Source organism: Nanorana parkeri, unplaced genomic scaffold (assembly GCF_000935625.1).
Source record: "Nanorana parkeri isolate BGI_ZX_2015 unplaced genomic scaffold, ASM93562v1 scaffold1824, whole genome shotgun sequence".
In the NCBI taxonomy this organism is placed as follows: Eukaryota; Metazoa; Chordata; class Amphibia; order Anura; family Dicroglossidae; genus Nanorana; species Nanorana parkeri.
This window is the reverse complement of record NW_017308092.1, coordinates 253,206-272,334: the sequence shown is the minus strand read 5'-3', so window position 1 is coordinate 272,334 and position 19,129 is coordinate 253,206. Positions and strand designations below refer to the sequence as shown.

Here is a 19,129-nt window from a genome sequence, read left to right as displayed (position 1 = left end):
AACTGGCTGGTGCGGCCACAGGAGAGCCCTCACTACCAACCAGAGCCCCCACTGACCACCAGGGTAAGGTGACCAGTTTTTTTAAATCCAGGAACATTTTTAAGGGCTCATTCACACTGGAATCGGCCGGCACGTACAGCTCCGTGCTGTGTGCACGGCCGTATCGGGCAGCTCCTGGGAAGGACAGGTGATGCGTGTGATTAGTACACAGCCCCCATTCTTCTCTATGGGACTACGCGGCCGTACGCCGCCCTGCGCTCACCCGTCCTGTACATCGGTGCGGGTGAGCGTACCCGTATGCTGACAGGATGGATCCTGTCTGCAGTCGAGCAAGGAAACATACACCAGTACGGGCGTGCTGGGCGGGTGAGCGTAGGGGGGTGTACGGCTGCATACACCCATAGAGAAGGACAGGGGCTGCATACTAATCATACGCAGCACCTGTCCTTCCCGGGAGCTGCCCGATACGGCTGTGCACACAGCACGGAGCTGTACGTACCGGCCGATTCCAGTGTGAATGAGCCCTACATGTCCCCAGGAACATAAAATAAAACATTTTTGTTTTTTAATACTCACCTGATGCCTGGATCCACCGACAAGTGCAGCCTCCCATCTCCCATGCTGTCAGAAACTGCATACAGCGTGTGCTGGTTACTACTTAAACCGCCGCGCTGTGTGCAGCTTCTGAGAAGATACGATATTATCGTAGCGGGAGCGATGCAAAATGCGCAGCCGCCTTCCCCGCTATGCTAATAGCGTTTCTTCTCAGAAGCTGCACACTGCGCGCCGGTTTAAGTAGTAACCAGCACACGCTGTATGCAGTTTCTGACAGCGTGGGAGACAGAAGGCTGAGCTTGTCTGGATCCAGGGATCTACTTAATTTTCTGGCAGTGCCCCTCCCGAGAATAGACTCTAGATCCGCCCCTGCCTGACACTTAATGTTTTTGGGGATTTTTTTTAAAGCCAGAATCAGAACCAGGTTAGAAATGCTTTTAATGCTGGATTTATTTTTCAAATTTAAGACCACTGTTCAAATCATCATTTACTCGGCTGGTGATTAGCATACACAAATATGGCCTTAAACATATGTATGGATGAATGTGCACACTTATATTGCTTGAGCGAATCAATCAGCCAGGGAAATTCAACATATTCAGGTAAGCATTAAGTCATATTTTATTTTATTTTTTAGGAATTTAAGAAAACATTACAAACTAGACAGAAATCAATAAAGAGTAAAAAAACCAAAACAAAAAAAAACCTGAAAGCACACTCTACTAATCACAGGAACTACATATGGTGTTAAAATTCAACAGTAAAGTAGCGAAAGTTCCAATAAGACCTTGTAAAGCTACTTAGTAAGGAGATAAGAAAAGCTGTAAGGCCAGTGACCAGCTAGGAAAACAATAACCATGATTACCTATATATGACCATGTAAGAAAATTCTATAAATTTACAGAAAAAAAAAGGAGTACAAATTGTATTGCTGCTATTTTTCCCAATACTTCACAGTAATCACTCACATCGGTGTTGTACACATGCACAAGAGTGTTAAAGGATATAAGCATGTTGCGTGAATGTCACAAAGGGTGCCGCATATTCATGCTTTGACAGATCAAAGGCTGTAAAATCGTAGACTGCGATCCATTCCTGTTGAAGCCAGGAACTTTGCACTCTGACCAAATGCCAAGCCTGTGGTAAGTGCACTGTGATCTGTGGAAGAACAATTAACATTTTTTTTTTTAATAGTCACTTAATATATAAAACCAAGCATTTGTATGTAATACGTCAGAAAACTATAAGCTTCATTCATGGATTGTTTTCCTACAAAATTTAGCAAATACATTTTACCTTTATTTCTTACACTTGTAACATGCACTAATGTTTTTTTCTGTGGGATAAACTTCAGGAAGTAACGAGAAATGGAGATAGGCAATGTTGGTAGAACCTTCCCCATGTTGTGGAAATGTTATTATATGGACTCAAGTGGACATTTTTATATTAGGATGTGTGTGTTCTATAGATTGTCATCTGTCTCCCTGTGTCGGATTTAACCAAGGATAGAAGGGGAAATCCTCTGCACACCTTGCACCAATCAAGGCCTATGAAGACAATGGTGCTTGTAGTGATGAACACGGATGGCACCGTGCAGACACAATATAGGAAAAGGAATCACCAGCACTCAGTAGAATAATCCAACATGTCCATTTATTGGACATAGACGTCACACAATCACAAGAGCCAACGTTTCGAGACCACGCAGGGTCTCTTCATCAGGGCATAAAGAGTGACCGACCAAGTTAACCAAGGGACGCTTTAGCAGAGCGTACTTGGGTTGAATCGGGACCAGCCGTAACACCGTCAGTATGAAAACCTTCTCATGGGCTTGGAGACGTGTTCACAGTGTATACTACGTGTATACTATACTACGCGTATATACACTGTATGTACATAGAGCAGGATACAGAACTTAATCCTGCTCTCTGCAACCTATATAAATTTAATCCTATCCTATTTAGTAGACTATGCTAATAGTGGAAGTTTTTTTTAATATTTAAAAATGCTGACAAGTAGGAGTTTTATGACAGAAGAGACTCTGTAGGTCTGCTTACCTGCCTCTCAGCATTTGTGTACACTGAGCTGTGCATGCACAGCTCAGTACACAGTCTCAGCAAGGTCCTGTGTCCAAATGAAGTATCTCTCAGCATAAAGCGGACAATAGTCTGCTATATGCTGAGTTTTGGGTCACGGGAGGACACAGTATATGTCCTCCTTTGACACTGAGAACTATGGAAAAAAAAAAATTGCTTCATAGTTCTCCTTTAACCCTTTTGCTGCCAAGCCCTCCGGAACATTTTTCAAATCAGCTTAGCAATGATGCAATGTGGGTCTGGGACACCCACACTTCGGGCAGATGGATGTTGTTGATCTCCCTGGAGCGGGCATGTCTCCGTTGTCCGGAGGCCGAAAGAACGGAACATAGGCTCTGTGAAGGATCTTGAACTGGGTCTCCCTCCACACTTCATTAGGAGTTATAGTCCTGATTGTGTTATAGCCTCTGAGGATTTTATCCAGCATATCTGGGTCATCAAAGTCCCTTGCCCAGTCTCGCACATTTGAGGAAAGAGGATTGAGAAATAGCGTCTGGAGCCTGGGGTACGTTGTCGAAACGGAGTATGATCTGATCTAATGAGAATGTCCAGAAAGGACTAAGAGAAGAATTTCTTGGGTGTACCCCCATACTCCTTCCAGGCTCATTTAAGTTGTAAGAAGTGCAGGAAATCTGCTCCTGGTAAGTTAAATTGTAGACATAGCTCCTGAAAGGAGAGAGACTGACCGGTGCGTGGATGGAATAATTGTCGCCAGTTAAATAACCCTTTGTCTCTCCATTTATGGAAAGCAGCATAATCAACACCTTGTGAGAACATAGGGTTACCTAAGAACGGGTTGTGGACCGACACATACGGAGACATTTGCAGTGCCTTCCATGTTTCTCGCCATGCAATGATGGTGTCCCTGTATAAAGTATTTTGTCGAATGCCTGGTGCAACTAGTTCCCCTTCCAGGTCCGTATTTGAGTACATAGAGCTACCTGACAACCAATCCAGTGCATGTCTGAGCAAACACGCAATGTTGTACAATTTAATATTCGGGAAGTTAGCACCCCCCTCGCTCTTCGGCAACCACAGTTTCCTATGTGATATATCCTTGGCCGTTTAGACTGCCAGACGAATTGCGACATCGCTCTCATAAGTCTTTTAATGTCGCCACTCTTCAGTAGAAGAGGAAGGTTTTGCATGGGGTACAGGAGTCTGGCAAAGCTAATCACTTTTAGCAGGTGTATTCTCCCGAAGAGCGAAAGGGGGAGATTCCCCCACATTTCTAGTTCTTTGATTATCCTGTCAATTAAGAGGGGGTAATTCAGATAGTATAAAGAGGATGGCGTTTTCCTCCTCCCCCACCCAAGTTTTACGCATTCTATGGAAGTCATCCTTCCTCAAGTTTGTCTCTTGCAACGTCTGCGCGCAGTCTGCGGAGCTGAAACAGAACTTAATTACGTTTTTGGGGGGAGCGTAGGCCTTTAACATTCCATGAGATTACTTTTATGTTCTAGCAGGTGTCTGGCGTCTAATTCGCTGATCAATAAACTCACTAGAGGCTGCTCGGACAGTAGATGCTGTAAGGCCCCCAGAGTCCCGCCCGGTCACCGTCCAGTTACGGGTGAGTATAATTTCAGTACAGAGGGGTGCTATGCTCCTTGTGGGGGAGGGGAAAAAACCCACGGCAGTGTGGGGATAATCCAGTGTGATGTACATATGGATAAGATTCTGAAGTGTATGACCCAACTTAGCTTAACTATAAACAACAGTAATAACAAACTATAATTGACTGACTTCGGTATTTCCCACGTCATGCATTTGTGGGGAAGGCGCTCACACCCTTGTGTCCACCACAACACTATACAGTAGGGAATACCAAGGCCTTCAGCAATACCCATAGATGCAGTAATAATCCCACGGGGTAGATCACATTAAACAAACCACATTTCCCTCGTCACTCATTTTGGAACAACATTCAAGAGAAATATGACAAACCAAGGCAACTATGGCATATAGTCACATAATGATGCAGTAGACATACTTGCGCCCAGCTGTCTCAGGGGATCCAGGATGCCAAGCCGGCGCGTCAGCGTTGCCGACATTTACGGGGCGTGCCCCCCGTTTTCTTTGAGGATCTTGTGAATTTACGGGGTGTGCGGGAGTACGAGGTGAACGAGCAGGACGTGCATAAGGTGGAGGCTTGGAGGGAGACCCAGATGACGCTTCTAGTCGATTCACCGCTTCCGCGGCCTTTAGTGGATCTTGGAAAGAGAGTCGCTTACCATCTGCATCATCAAAGTATAGAACAGCTGGATATGCCAATGTGAACCGAATTTGTCTTTGGACAAGGGCTGAGCAGACCTCATTGAAGGCTTTGCGTTTCTTGGCCACTTCAGCGGAGTAATCTGCAAATAGGAGTAGTCGGTGACCCTCCACTTCAAGGGACCTCTGTGCTCGATATTGCTGCAATAAACTCTTCCGGTCCGCATAGTTAAGATACCGTACAATTACAGGCGGTGGCGTCTCGTTGTCTTCTCTTGGAGGGCCTAGACGATGTGACCTTTCTACCATGCAGGACACTGGGATGCGAAGAGCTTCCGGAATTGTGTAGGCGCAGAGTTTCGCGAGCGTCGACGGTTTATATGCTTCCGGGAGGCCCACAATCCGTAGGTTATTTCTCCTGGATCTATTTTCCAGGTCATCCAGTTTTGATTGCATAGAAAGGGATATAGATTCATATTGTGCAATCTTAACCTGTGCTTCCAAGAGGTCATCTTCCACACTTGATATCCTCTGTTCAGTCACAGAGATGGATCGTGCCTGTGCTGTGATTTCCTGCCTCAGCTGGAGTAGCCCTTGTTGCATGGCTGACTCCACAGCCTCTGTTATAGTGGGCTTGAGAAGCCTGGCCACTGCCTCTGCTATCCTGGCATTGTGGATCCGTCCAGGGACTCAGCCAGGGAGGATGCAGGAGAGGGGCTTCGGCGGCTCAGCCTGTCAGGTGCGGCGGCCATCTTGGCTGCAGCGTGTGTCTGTGTCCCCTCCAGCACTGATCGGGACCGGACCGCTTTCGGTTCCAGGAACCGTTCCATATGGTCCCCTAGAGCCTCTCAACCCGCTCGGGTCTATGGGTGAGTGTGCCGCTGGCCGGGATTAGTAAGCTGGTTAGTGTTGGGGACGGAGCGCTGTCTCCCCACTGCCAATTACATGGGAGCCGGAACTGGAAGTCTCAATGTTTTTTTTAAAAGAAAAAAATAAATAAATAATATTCATGAATGAACAGGCTTTGATGTAAATCACAGCCTGTTCCTTCATAACTGGGGAAACATAGTACTATGGGGGTTATTCACAAAGCTGCCGAAGGATCTAGCCATAGCTTCGGCTGATCCTTCGGCTAGCTTCGGCCCCAGGACACCTTCGGTTGAGTAGAACCGAAGGGCTGCTGTACGGGCTATTCACTTGAGCCCGTACAGCTCCCGAAGTTGGCCGAGCGGCTCAGTCGAGCTGAAGACATATGCTTCGGCTCGACTGAGCCGAGGTGAAAGCCGAAGCTGGAACGGCTGGCCGACAACGTGCTACTGACAGCTTGGCGGTGCCAGCCATCATCTCACGGTTGGCTCTGGCCACTTGCATGCAGAGACAGATCAGCGTCCCCTGGTTAGTAGCTAACCACGGACGCTGATGTGTCATTACACTGAGAACCCGGCGGAGCCGCTGTGATATCACGGCGGCTCCGCCAGGTTATCAGTGTGTAATGACAGTTCAGCATCTCCTGGTTATCTAGTAACCAAGGGACGTTGGACTGTCATTACACACTGAGAACCCGGCAGAGCCGCTATATCACGGCGGCTCCGCCGGGTTCTACCTAGTAACCAGGGGACGCTGGACTGCCATTACACACTGAGAACCTGGAGGAACCACCATGATATCACAGTGGCTCCGCCGGGTTCTCAGTGTGTAATGACAGTTTAGCATCTCCTGGTTACCTAGTAACAGTAAACAGGACGCTGGACTGTCATGAGAGCTTGTTGGAGCTGGCTTTGATATGACCGCCGGCTCCGACAAGCTCTCATTGTAATGACAGCTGGTCCCGTCCAATAGAAAACAGTTAGTAACAAGCAGTTAGAACACTCCCACTCCCAGAGGGTGGGTGCTATATCATACAGGTTTTATATAGCGCCAACAGTTTGCGCAGCGCTTTACAAAATGGAGGGAGACAGTACAGTTGCAATACAAATTTCAACACAGGAGGGTTAGGAGGGCCCTGCTAGCTTACAATGTAGTAGTGTGTTAGGGCACTGTGTCCTTCATTGAACGCAGAGAAAAGGATTTTATGGCGAAAAGAAAAAAAAATCTAATTTCTCTTTACACTCATTGAAGAACACAGCGACGATCGTAAATCACTGGGACCTCAGAAAGCAGTGCTAAATAAAAGGGGTAGGCTAAAGATTACCAATCTCCCAGAACAAACAGGTTCAAAGTGCCGTCTGCAAAAACTTGCGCCGAAAGCTTGCATCCGCAGACTCCAGCACATCAACCTTCTAAAACTTGGACAAAGCATGAACAGAACACCAAGTGGCCGCTTCACAAATCTGTGAAACTGAAGCACCAACAGCCCTAGTTGAATGAGCCGTGACAGGGAAGGGAGGTTCCTGACTTCTATAAGCATAGGTCTGAAAAATCGCATTTCTAATTCATCTTGAAATAGTAGCGGAAGAAACAGCTTGACCCTACCGAAAACCATCTGTGACAACAAACAGAGAATCTGTCTCATGAAAAGAGAACGATATTCAGGCAACAAGGAACCCTCTCCTTGTGATGAATCAGTTTTGGGCAAAGAGAAGGCACAACAAAGCCTTCATTAAGATGAAAGGCAGAAACCTTAGGAAGAAAAGACATTCTGGACCAGAGCACCACCTTGTCTTTCAGCAAAACCAAAAACGGGGACTTGCACGACAAGGCCACCAATTCCGAAACCCTATGAACTGAACACCATCAAAAAGGCCACCTTCTGGGATAGTCCGCAAACGAAGGTCCCTCGTGTTCTTAAAAGGAGAGTCTTGCAAAACCTAAAAGCACCAGATTGAGGTCTCATGGAGGCAACAGAGACCGGATAGGAGGCACAATATGAGTAATCCCCAAATGAATGTGCGAACTAAGGAATTGGAAGCCAAGGGCCGTTGAAAAAGAGTAGCCAAAGCTGAAATGTGACCCTTAATAGTGCTCAAAGTCAGTCCTTGATCCATACCACGTTGAAAAATACACCAAGACAGATAGTAGCAAAAGAAAGAACACGCAGAGAAACGTTCAGAACCTCACACCAGGAAAAATACACCGTCCATGTACAGTGATAGATTTTACATGAAATAGCCTTCTGAGCCTTGAGCATCGTGGAAATTACCATATTGGACAAACCCCTGTCTGTCAACAGCCAAGCCTCTAAAGCCAACAACTGTAAAACAAGATGGAGGATGAGAAAGATCGGGCCAGAGCGGTAGATGCCAGGGAAAACCTGCTATCAGACGAACCACATCTGCGTACCAAGACCTTCGTGGCTAGGACGGAGCCACTAGGATGACCAGAATCCCCTCAGGCTCTATCCTGCAAAGACGATGTGGTAGAAGTCATACATGTGAGGAGGCATAAATCTGAGCAGCATACTGATCCTTCAGACGGCATCAGATTTACACTGTGGAAAAAGCCGGAACATGCCTCTCTGCTAAGAAAAGAATCTCGAACACTTACCTCTTTCATGATTTATGTAGACCACAGCAGTGGCGTTGTCCGACTGAAAATTGATCCTTAAGCTAAATGGTCCAGAGCCGATGGGACAACCTAATCGCCTGAAGTTTCAACACATTAATCGGGAAAAGCGATTCCTCCAACGTCCACCGACCCCGAGTTGACTCGGACCCTGTAACGCTTGCCCCGGGAAAGGGTAAATACCCTTATGGATTTCAACTGCGGATATAGGTACGGGTTTCAGATTGCAGCTACTCCTCATATGCCTAGAGTTTCAGAAGGCGAAGAGGGAGCTGCTTCACATCACACCCCGCTTTAACGAAGGAAGGTACAATTGGTGCTAGGTATGTATTGAATGGATAACAGTAGTATCACAGTTAGCCCCTAGAGGGCAGCAGTTCAAGGTAGATGAATGCAATTCAATATGGTAATAACATCCAATGGAGTGGAAATGACGATGGGCTGTAACCCCTTTGGTGCTGTATTAGAGGTACTGACAAATAACAGTTACTGTAAGAATAGCGGTTTGAGGGAGGCCACATAAGTTTAAGCCATCAAGTGTAAGTACGATAGCAGTAGGCAATGCATAGGCAGAGTAACACATATGGATTAAGCAGAGTGGAGACCTGGAGCTATCTCTCACAATAGCCCAGGGTACTTGCGGTTTGTGGCAGCTGCAGATTACTTTGGGAATAGTTCAGGGTCCAATGAGGCAAGTGGGAGGCTGAGTTAATCAGCGTCCTGCTACAATCAACTGAAGGACGGCGATCAATTAGAGATCAGCGGCTTCATGCCGAGTGCCCGGTCTGTAGGGGGCGGAGCTCCGCGGTGCGCCTGCGCAGGACGCAGACCACGCTGGAGAGAGCAGTGACAGTGCGCCTGCGCAGGACGGCGACGGACACCGGCACCAAGGCTCGTCGGCAACCAGGGGACAGAGATCCGCAGGGCGCCTGCGCAGGTCTGCGACGGACCCCGCCACCGGACCCCACCAGGGTATGTCTATTACAGACCCCAAACCATCTCTGCGGATGTCAGAACCCCTCCCCACCTGAAGAGACTGGCATTCATTGTCACGATCGTCTAGTGCATCGGTAGGCAGGACTTCAGTCAGGAGCCAGAGAACGAAGGTCAAGTCGACTCACCTGAATTTCCCTTTCCAGTGACAATAGAGACTTGTCTCATCATGAGAGAATGTCCCTCTGCAGAACTGTCATATGCTGTTGTGGATAAGGAACCGCTTTGAAGGAGGCCACCATCAGGTCCAGCACATGCATACAGAAGCCGACTGAAACCCATTTATGGGAACGTAAAACTCTGACATGAGACCGAAGCTTTCAAATTTTTTCCGGAGCAAGAAACACCCTGGCCAGGGTGGTGTCTAACAGGAGACCCAGATATTCCAACTGGGGAGGAGACAGACTACTTCTTGGGGTTCAGGATCCACCTAAACACCTCCAGAGCCCCCAAAGTAATTGCTAGGTTGGTCACCATCTCAGAGTAAGACACAGCTCTCAACAGAAGATGGTCTAGGTATTCCACAATCAAGATCCATGACTGCCTGACTGCTTGGGAGAAAAATGCAGGTTTGAAGGAAAAAAAAAACCCTGTCCTCCGGACAGGAACTCTATCTTGTAACCTATAAACCCCCCACCAATTCATGCATTCAAGTGTCTGAAACGTGAGACAACCAGAGATGCGCATACCCCCCACCCCGAGAAGGAGAGAAGGGGGGCAAAGCCTCATGCAAAGGAGGGCTTCTCAGCAAGTATGGAAGACTTGAACTGCCAGGGATGCTTAGAATTTGCTGAGAGAGGGGACTTGGAGGACTTGTTACCTTTGTCCGCAGAGGCTGGGGGCTGAAAAATCTTGCACAATTGGTGGCTGACTAAATACTTTTTTGCCCCACTGTATATTGGTCGAAAAGGAAGAACCATACTTCCGAAGACCAGACTTCTTGGATTTTAGGACCCGAGGTAGAAAAGCGCTCTTACTCTCATTAAGATTGTTTTTTTTTATAATCTTATCCAGCGTGGCACCAAATAGATGGCCTCCTGTAAAGGGTTGTTTGGCAAGAGCTTTTTTTTTTTTTTTAGAGGTCTGATCAGCAGACCAGCACTTAAGCCATAGCAATCTGTAAAGAATTACAGCAGAAACAGACAACTAGATCAAAAAAGATCACCAGATAATCCTCCATCTGGATCCTGTGGAGGAAGCAAGAAAAGAGCTTTACATGGAGAATGGTGTATATATTACTGAACTGAACCCATGGAGTCACTAGAGCATCCACTGTGAAGGCTAGACAATTCCTAGATCTGCAGACAAATTGTGAACACATTTCAGACCATCGGGAGGAAGGATTTTACGGAGTCCTGTGCCAGACTGGAGATCTGCCTCGCCAGGTCAAACCTGGCCCTTGTGGTCAGGAGTACAGAGATTGAGCCTGCTTGTCCCACCCTGCCAGAATGTTGAGTTGCAACAGTCTGGAGGAAAACCAGGCATACAGGACTGCCTCGAAGGATGCTACCATCAGGCCCAAAACACAAACCCTGATGCAAAAATGGATGGTTGTGTGTCTCCTGGATCATAATGTCTGAATATGGGAGCAGAGAGACAGGAGTTTGTCCAAGGGGAGAAAGTCCATGTAGAGGGCAGTATCAAAATACTAGATCTATCGCTGATTTCTAGAGATTTAGCATCCACTCGAATCTCTGTAGGGTCTGCTGGACATTGGCTGACAGGGCCCGAGCTGAGTGTTCCCGCAGAAGGTGGCCGTCCAGAAACACCACTACAGGGATGCCTTAAGAGAGAAGCAGATCGAGAACAGTGGTGCAGTGGACAGGCCAAGCAAAGTGCAACAAATTCGTACTGTGCATAACCACTGCTAAAAAAAGAAAGCGCTGATGCATAAGGAAGATAGACATGCAAGTAAACATCCTTAATGTCCACGGAGGCTAGAAGGTCTCCCAGGTGCAGGGAAGCAAAGAATAATTGGGCGGTTTTCATACAAAATTTTAGAACTCAAAGGAATCTGCTGAGAATACTTAGATTGAGTATGAGGAAGATGTCACCTTTTGCATAGAGCATGTTGAACAGATTTGAACAGAAACCCTGGCACCTCTCCTTCTCTGGGACAACGGCTATGACTTCTTGAGATAGAAGCTGCTTGAGCGTCAGCCAACCTTTTTGGAAATGTTGGCAAGTTTGACAACAAAGATGTGGGGAGCAGGCAGAGCAATTCTATTTAGTAGCCCTTGAAAAACAACATCCCAGACCCAAGCATATGACATTCTCTGGGACCAGATGGCTGCAAAGGCCAACATTCTGACAAGTGAGGGTACCACCTCACCGAAAGGAGGACTTGCTTTTGGACTTGGTGGATTAGGTGTCCAGGGCTTCTGGAAGAGTTCACAGCTCTCAGGATCCCAGACTGGGCAGAAGGTTCACCTCCCAACATGACAACGATCCTAAGCACACAGTCAACACAAAATAGGAGTGGCTTAGGGACAACTCGGTAAATGTCCTGACTTGAACCCTATTGAACCTCTCTGGAGAAACCTGAAAAAAGCTGTCCACCGATGGTCCTCATCCAACCTGACTGAGCTTGAGAGGATTCGCAAAGAAGAATGGCAGAAAATCCCCAAATACAGATCTGCAAAGCTTGTCGCATCATATCCAAAAAGACTGCAAGCTGTAATTGCTGCCTTCTCGGTACTTCAATAAAAGTACCGAGTAAAGGGTCTGAACACTTAAGTACATGTGATATTTCAGTTTTTTCTTTTTAATAAATTCACAGAAATTTCTAAAATTCTGTTTTCTCTTTGTCATTATCGGGTACTGAGTGTAGCTTAACCACTTGCTGACCGGGGTGTTTACACCCCCTTCCTGTCCAGGCCATTTTTCAGTATTCAGCACTGTAGTACTTTGACTGACATTTATTCCGTCATGCAACGCTGTACTGAAATTAAATTTATACCATTTTTTGGGGACAGATAGAGCTTTCTTTTGGTGGTATTTAATTACCACTGGGGTTTTTATTTTTTTACTATATAATGAAAAAAGTACAGAAAATTTGGGGAAAAAAAAACTGTTTTCCCTACGTTATGTTATAAAACAGTTATTATGACCCACATTTTTGGCAAAATATAAAAGGCGGGGTCACATCGGGTAAATTGACACCAAACATGTCAAGCTTTAAAATTGCAAAAACTACCATACCCATAATTGGCCATAGGCGACGCTTTAAAAGCTTTTACCGCTCATCAGGTTAGTGTTATCAGCGATTGATGGGCCGAGAATTATTGCTCTCACTGCGACACATAACATGTGCGGCGTAATGGATGCAATCGTCGTTTACGCACTTAGGCGCACTCGACGCATGTTTGCATGTGTATGTGGGGGGCGGGGTACTTAAACATTTGAACATTTTTTATTACATTTATATGTGACTTATTTTTTTAATATTTTTTTTGTAACTAATTCTTTTAAACATTTTTTTCCACTTAACTTTATTGCTATCACATAGGTGACTAACAAGTCCCCTTTGTGATAGCCAATTTTCAGTGACAGGTCCTCTTTATGGAGACATCAGGGGTCTTTAAGACCCCTGTCACCTAGGGACCACCAGAGAAGCTGATGAAGTAAACACCTGCTTCATGAGGTATCGGAGAGTGACACTGAATGTGGGCAGTGTATTAAACATCACTGCCTGCATTCCGAAGAGGAGATCAAACGGAGCTCGTGTACTGAGCTCCGTTTTATCCCCGGCCGCAGAGCTGCTGTGCTGGTCCCGGGCTCGCACCGGGCACAGCGGAGCTCGGAGGGGGCGCACACCCGCACGCACATTACAAGCGATCGGGCATCTCTACAGACGCCCGAACGCTTTTATGTAAACAGCCATCGCCGGCTGTTTACTTTGCAGGCTGATTTCCCGTTGGACGTTTAAAAACGCCCATCCGCATTCAAGAAGCCGCTGTCCGACCGTTTAATTACAACGGCCGGACAGCAGGTGGTTAATGATAAAAAGGAGAGAATTTAAACTGTAGTATCAGACTGTAACATAAAAACTACTGAAAAAAGCGAAGGGGGTCTGAATACTCCCTCGCTCTCTATATAGTATGGGGAATTTAGCATAATGATGAGAGCTAAGTGACCACTCCTGATGCCGACCAACATAAAAGGACAGTCTTTATTCACACAAAGGCCAAAATCCATGTATTTCACATAATTTGTTTTTCTTCAGCATAATGAAACATAACAGTTCATTTGACTTTCCTCAAAATAACATGTTTGTGTCTCACTAACATCTGGCTGTCCCATACACTCCCAGTGTCAGCCTCAGGACTTTACTGTATTTCCCTGCAAATACAGTCCTCAGTATCGCTGTGCAAAAGTTTTAGGCAGGTGTAGAGATGGGAAGGGCTAAAAAAAAACATTTTTTCCCCAAAACCGTTAGTTTTTTTCAGAAAAAAAGTTAAATAAAAAAAAAGAAGTGTGGAATATGTTCTTTTACAATGATAAATAATATATCTTTGACATGGTATTCAAACTATATAACATGAAGACCTTAATGAAAGATTTCTCAGACTTCATGTAAAGTCTTACATTAATGCACATTCTCTCAGCTGAAGACAAGAAAATCCTGAAATACAATTCAAGTAACACTGTACTTCTCAATGCAGTTTTCAAACTCAAAAAGAAATATGCATTCTTGCCACTAGGGGGACTGCAGAGTAAAGGCTCCAGTTTAGTTAGCTTGTGGGCTCTATCTTATACTTCCTACAGCTGGGTTATTGTTGGTATGATAGTTTTTGTCCTCTCAGGCCTTAATTGACAGGTGAGAGGGTACATTTATCTGCCAAATTAGTTTAACTTTATAACCTTTAAATGATTCCTAATAATGTTCTATACCATCACAGTATAATGTTTACCTATAGACTGGTCAGCAAATTGTTTTTTTTCCTCCTCTCAGTAAAATGTTGAGACCAACATCTAGAGTTTGGAAACATTTTCACAGTGCAACTTCTGCTGAGAGCAAAGCTGCAATTTGCAAATATGTTCTTGCTTGTTTTGTTGCTTTTGAGGGAAAGGGGGTAGTTACCTGTTCTCATGTATAGTTGAAATGTTATTAACATATAAACATGTATAGTCCTTTGTACTCCATTTGTAATAAAAAAATAAAATGTAAAAAGCAAGTTTAGTTTATTTACTGAATAGGCTGTACTTTTATTTCAAGCATAATACTTATATACACTGCATTTCACAATCTTAGTGTAACACAATGACTTTCAATTTGTAAAAATACTCCGCACAATTTTTTTTCAATTTTCCCCAAAATGTTTTACATCTCTAGGCAGGTGTGAAAAATGCTTTAAACTAAGAATGCTTTCAGAAACAAAAAAGTGTTTATTTTATCAATTAACAAAATGGAAAGGAAATGAACAGAAGAGAAATCCACACTCGTACAGTTTTTGAAGGAACTCGGAAGGTAGGTTGTTCCAAACATCTTGGAGAACTAACCACAGATCTTCTGTGCCTCAAATCCTTCTGTCTCTTGATGTAAACCCAGATAGACTAGATGTTGAGATCGGGGCTCTGTGGGGGCCAAACCATCACTTACAGGACTTGTTCTTCTTTACACTGAAGATAGTTCTTAATGACATTGGCTGTATGTTTGGGGTAGTTGCCCTGCTACAAAATAAATTTGGGGCCAATTACATGCCTCCCTGATGGTATTGCATAATGGATAAGTATCTGCTTGTATTTCTCAGCATTGAGGACACCATTGATGACCAAATCTCCAACTCCATTGGAAGAAATGCAGCCCCAGACACTCATTATTGTACCGCTCTAAAGCCCTTCGGCGAACAAACTGCCTCCTGCTATAGCCAAATATTTCAAATTTTGACTCATTAGTCTAGAGCACCTGCTGCCATTTTTCTGCACCCCAGTTCCTATGTTTTCCTGCATAGTTGAGTTGCTAAGCTTTTTTTTCCATGTCGGAGATTTGGCTGCAATTCTTCCATGAAGACCACTTGTGGCCAGGCTTCTGCGGACAGTAGATGAGTGTACCTGGGTCCCACTGGTTTTCGCCAGTTCAGTGCTGAAGGCACTGCTGGACATCTTGTGATATCGAAGGAAAGTAAGCATGATACGTCTTTCATCTGTTGCATCAAGTTTCCTTTGGCCACCACTACGTCTACGGTCCTCAATATTGTTCATTTCTTTGTGCTTCTTTAAAAGAGCTTGAATAACACATCTTGAAACCCAAGTATTTGCCTCAGAGAGACCTCGTTGATGCAGTATAACTACCTTGTGAGACAAGGTAGTTCACAAGGCAGGTTAGCAGAGTTTGGCTGTTCCTCACCCAGTTCTAAGCCTCCTACTGTTTGTTTTAGTTATTGACTGGGTTTCAACCTACATATGAAATTGATGATCATTAGCACCTGCTTGGGATAATTGGTTAATCCTATACTTGACTCTAATCCTACAAAATCCCTGATCTTGCAAGTGTAAGAATTTATGCTGGTTTGAAGCCAAAGGGTAGTCACACCAAATATTGATTTGATTAAGATTTTTCTTCTGTTCAGTCACTCTGCATTTGTAAACTCATAAAAATAAACAAAATATATATTTTTTGGATGCATTCTTACTTTACAGCATTTTTTCAAACCTGCCTAAAGGTTTTTCAAAGTGTACAAAGTACACACACACACGTACATACCTGTGAAATGCAAAACTTCTGCCCACTGCTTGCAGATGTAAACCTGTATATCAGTGCCTCCAACAGCAAGGTAAGTACCACTCTGATCAAACACCAGAGACCGAACCTGTACAAACAAATGTGAATGTGTGAGAAATAAACAAGAAAAATGTCATGTACTAAATACTACATGGGAAAACCGTAAAATATTTTTTTTTAAAAAGGAGGATTTTTTTTTAAAACTGTTTTATCATTTAGGCAGCATCACTAGATGGAATGAGTAGAGTTTTTGACAACCAGCCTGACTAAAAAAAACAAAAAACACCTAGCAAAGTTGGCCATAATGACTAGAGTAAATGGCACTCTTGAAGACAAAAGGTATTTACTAATGTATCTTCATCCGTCATGTGACTGACTAGTGAATGGGCCGCCGCTAGGTTGGAGCACTATCACATGAGTCATATGCTCTCCAAACCCAGACTTTGTGCCGTTTGAGGTAAAAGACTGAGCTGGCTCAGTGCAGAAATCAGAGATCTGATTGGGCAGAAAGAGGCCACAGAGCATCCAGGACCAGATAAACTAGGTCAGTGGTCCAGGGTCTTGTTGGCCAGTCATTAGTTATCAGAAAGGTGGGAATTCTTTCCAACTTGATCCTGTGTGACATGTGTCGGAGAAGCTTCAGTGGGGGAAACTTTCTAATCCTTGTGCTGAGGCCTTACTTCATTTGTCTATTTGATGATTTATGTACACCACTGTGTTGAATGGAAGCCTCAGCTGTGGGGTCCAATGGAAGAATTTTCATTAAGTTGATTGATAGTGTGGACTCCTCCTGTGTCCACCACCCCTGTACAGACAAGAGAGACGAAAACCCCTCCCCAACAAGAGAAGCTTTCATCCGTGGTGAGGATCTTTCAGTGAAGGGCAAGAAACAGCCAAGTGTAATTATGATCAGTTTCACTCAACATGTCCTTGGTTCCCAGCTGTAGCAGGAGTGGGGCTAGGACTTTCATAAACACTATGGGAGTGGTGCTCAACTGGAAGGGCAACACCACCAACTAGAAGTGTTGATGCTGTAATGTGAACTGCAGAAAGCACTGATGTAAAAAAAGATAAGAAAGGAATGTGTAGAATGACGTCTCAGATGCCCACCAAGGATATGAATTCTCCCTGCAGCAAACAAGTCACAAACGAATGAACAGACTCCATTGAAAACATCAATTAGTGCTTTGAGGTTCAGGATAGCATTGTTTTTGTGCTGACTAGCTGATGAGCTGGAGAACTTTGTACTGTACTGTTCTTTTAACTGCCCTGCCCAAGTACACCTTACTAATGCTAGTTAAGAAGTGGTTGACATTTTTATCAAGCTTTTCAGGAATTACGCAGACATTAGAGGTCTTTAGCTGCCAATGAGTTAGTCTGGACTTCAAGTGGGTCCCTGCACTTGTAGCTCCCATTCACAACTAAGCGTTTTGTCGCTCAAAGCTAAGCATGACAAAATGCTCAAGACAAGGAATCCCATTCATTTCTTCGGCCCTTCCTCACACCTGAGGGTTTTGTCACAAGCAAAAAAAACACCAGTTGCTGGATAAAGTACATGAGCTACTTTCTGATCCCATAGAAGTATCAAGGATGGGCATAGAAGCAGGAAGCTCAGAGGAAGATTTTCATGCATCACAGGGAGACTTAGTCTGACCAATTTCAAACTTCAGAGTAGAGCAAGTGTAAGGGATCAGGCTTAAAGAGGGTTGAAGGCACTATGTCAAAGCTCTCCTCCTGATCCCTTGGAGTAGCTAAGGGGATTAAATATAGGTTTTCACAAACATTTACTGCCCCTGGAGGAGAATTGGTTGCTAAGCTGCAGAACACCACAAGCAGTGCAGCCCCACAATCTGCTGTGTCCATGCAGCAGCTTTAGTCAGAAGGCATAGAGAAGAATCACAATTAAAGCCCACAATGCCTCTGTGCAGCGTGCCATATGCAAGCACTGTTTACTACCTGTAAGTGGGTAAAAAGACAAGGGTGCCTTTAGGAAAGTGTACTATGAGGAAGGTTTCTAGCGCAAGAGAAATGTTTGCCAGAAGTCAAAATTACATCGAAATTCAGTGGGAATGGTACAGAAAGTAAAGTAGGTCCCAAGGTATAAAAGGAGTTAGGAAGGAAACACTTCAGAGTCCTTAAATGCATATTAGAAAAAGCAGAAACTTTTGTACACAGTCTATGTACTACAGTGGGTGACTACCCAATGACTATCTTATTTGAGGGATGAGTAGGATACCGAATTGGATAAAGCCATTGCTGTGAATATCCAGATCTGGAGGATGCAGAGCAGCCAAGCAGTGCATATCCTAATCCCAGGGGGCTGAATGACACGGAAAGTAGGGTGGCTGTGCATTCTCGGTGTTCAGCATGTGCAATGAGCCTGAAATGGCTGCAGCAAGAGACCCAAGCCTGGTGATAGAAACCCAGAAAGTACTGCTTTAGTAGAGTGTGTGGTGACAGGAAATGGAGATCCAGAAGTCTTAAGAGCATATACCTGAGAAATGGAATTGTGATTCAAGTAGAAACATTTGTACTAGACGCCGAGGCATGTTATGGGGACCATTCAAAATGAGACTAAATAAAGGATAAGAGCACAACATGTCTACATTAAGTCCAATAAAGATCTATTTTTCACAACACACACACAAACAAGATAAACTAAACTAAGACCCTACGGAAAAATAGCATATTCCATAAAAATTACATGTACATATGGACAGTGAAGAAATGCATATGCAAACGGACAGAGACGAAAGAAAGGCAGGTATGCAAGTGGTGGTTTAGGTCATAGTTTCAAGTGAATGGGAGTGGAATGCAAAGGGTCTAGGATGACAATTGGATGAATAGATACCAGCTCTTACTATAAAGTAAAAAAAAACAAGATAGCAGAAAATGAAAATAATGTGAAGAAAAAAAACACAAACCAAAAAAAACTGTAAATGAAACAATACAATGTATTTTCCATACATTGTACAGGTATGGACTCCTCTCAAACAAACAAAATGCGGCAAAGCATGGGGGATAAATAATTGTGTAAACCTGTTGAAAA

General features: G+C 44.5%; 1 protein-coding gene and 1 long non-coding RNA gene across 2 annotated transcripts in view; one reads left to right on the top strand and one right to left on the bottom strand.

Moving 5' to 3' along the window:
• Positions 1-1,361: 1,361 nt before the first annotated feature.
• PRPF19 (pre-mRNA processing factor 19) overlaps positions 1,362-19,129 on the bottom strand; it is a 220,285-nt gene continuing 202,517 nt past the window's right edge. Inside the window, exons 15-16 of the mRNA XM_018571734.1 lie at positions 16,063-16,168; positions 1,362-1,713 (exon numbers count right to left, since the gene is read on the bottom strand). Of these exons, the coding sequence (XP_018427236.1) occupies positions 1,616-1,713; positions 16,063-16,168 (204 nt within the window). The 3' untranslated portion in view covers positions 1,362-1,615. The remainder of the gene's footprint in view (positions 1,714-16,062; positions 16,169-19,129) is intronic.
• The window catches only part of LOC108799814, a 5,770-nt gene continuing 2,731 nt past the window's right edge, over positions 16,091-19,129 (top strand). The window contains exons 1-2 of the long non-coding RNA XR_001942052.1: positions 16,091-16,170; positions 17,279-17,287. This is a non-coding gene — a long non-coding RNA (uncharacterized LOC108799814). The remainder of the gene's footprint in view (positions 16,171-17,278; positions 17,288-19,129) is intronic.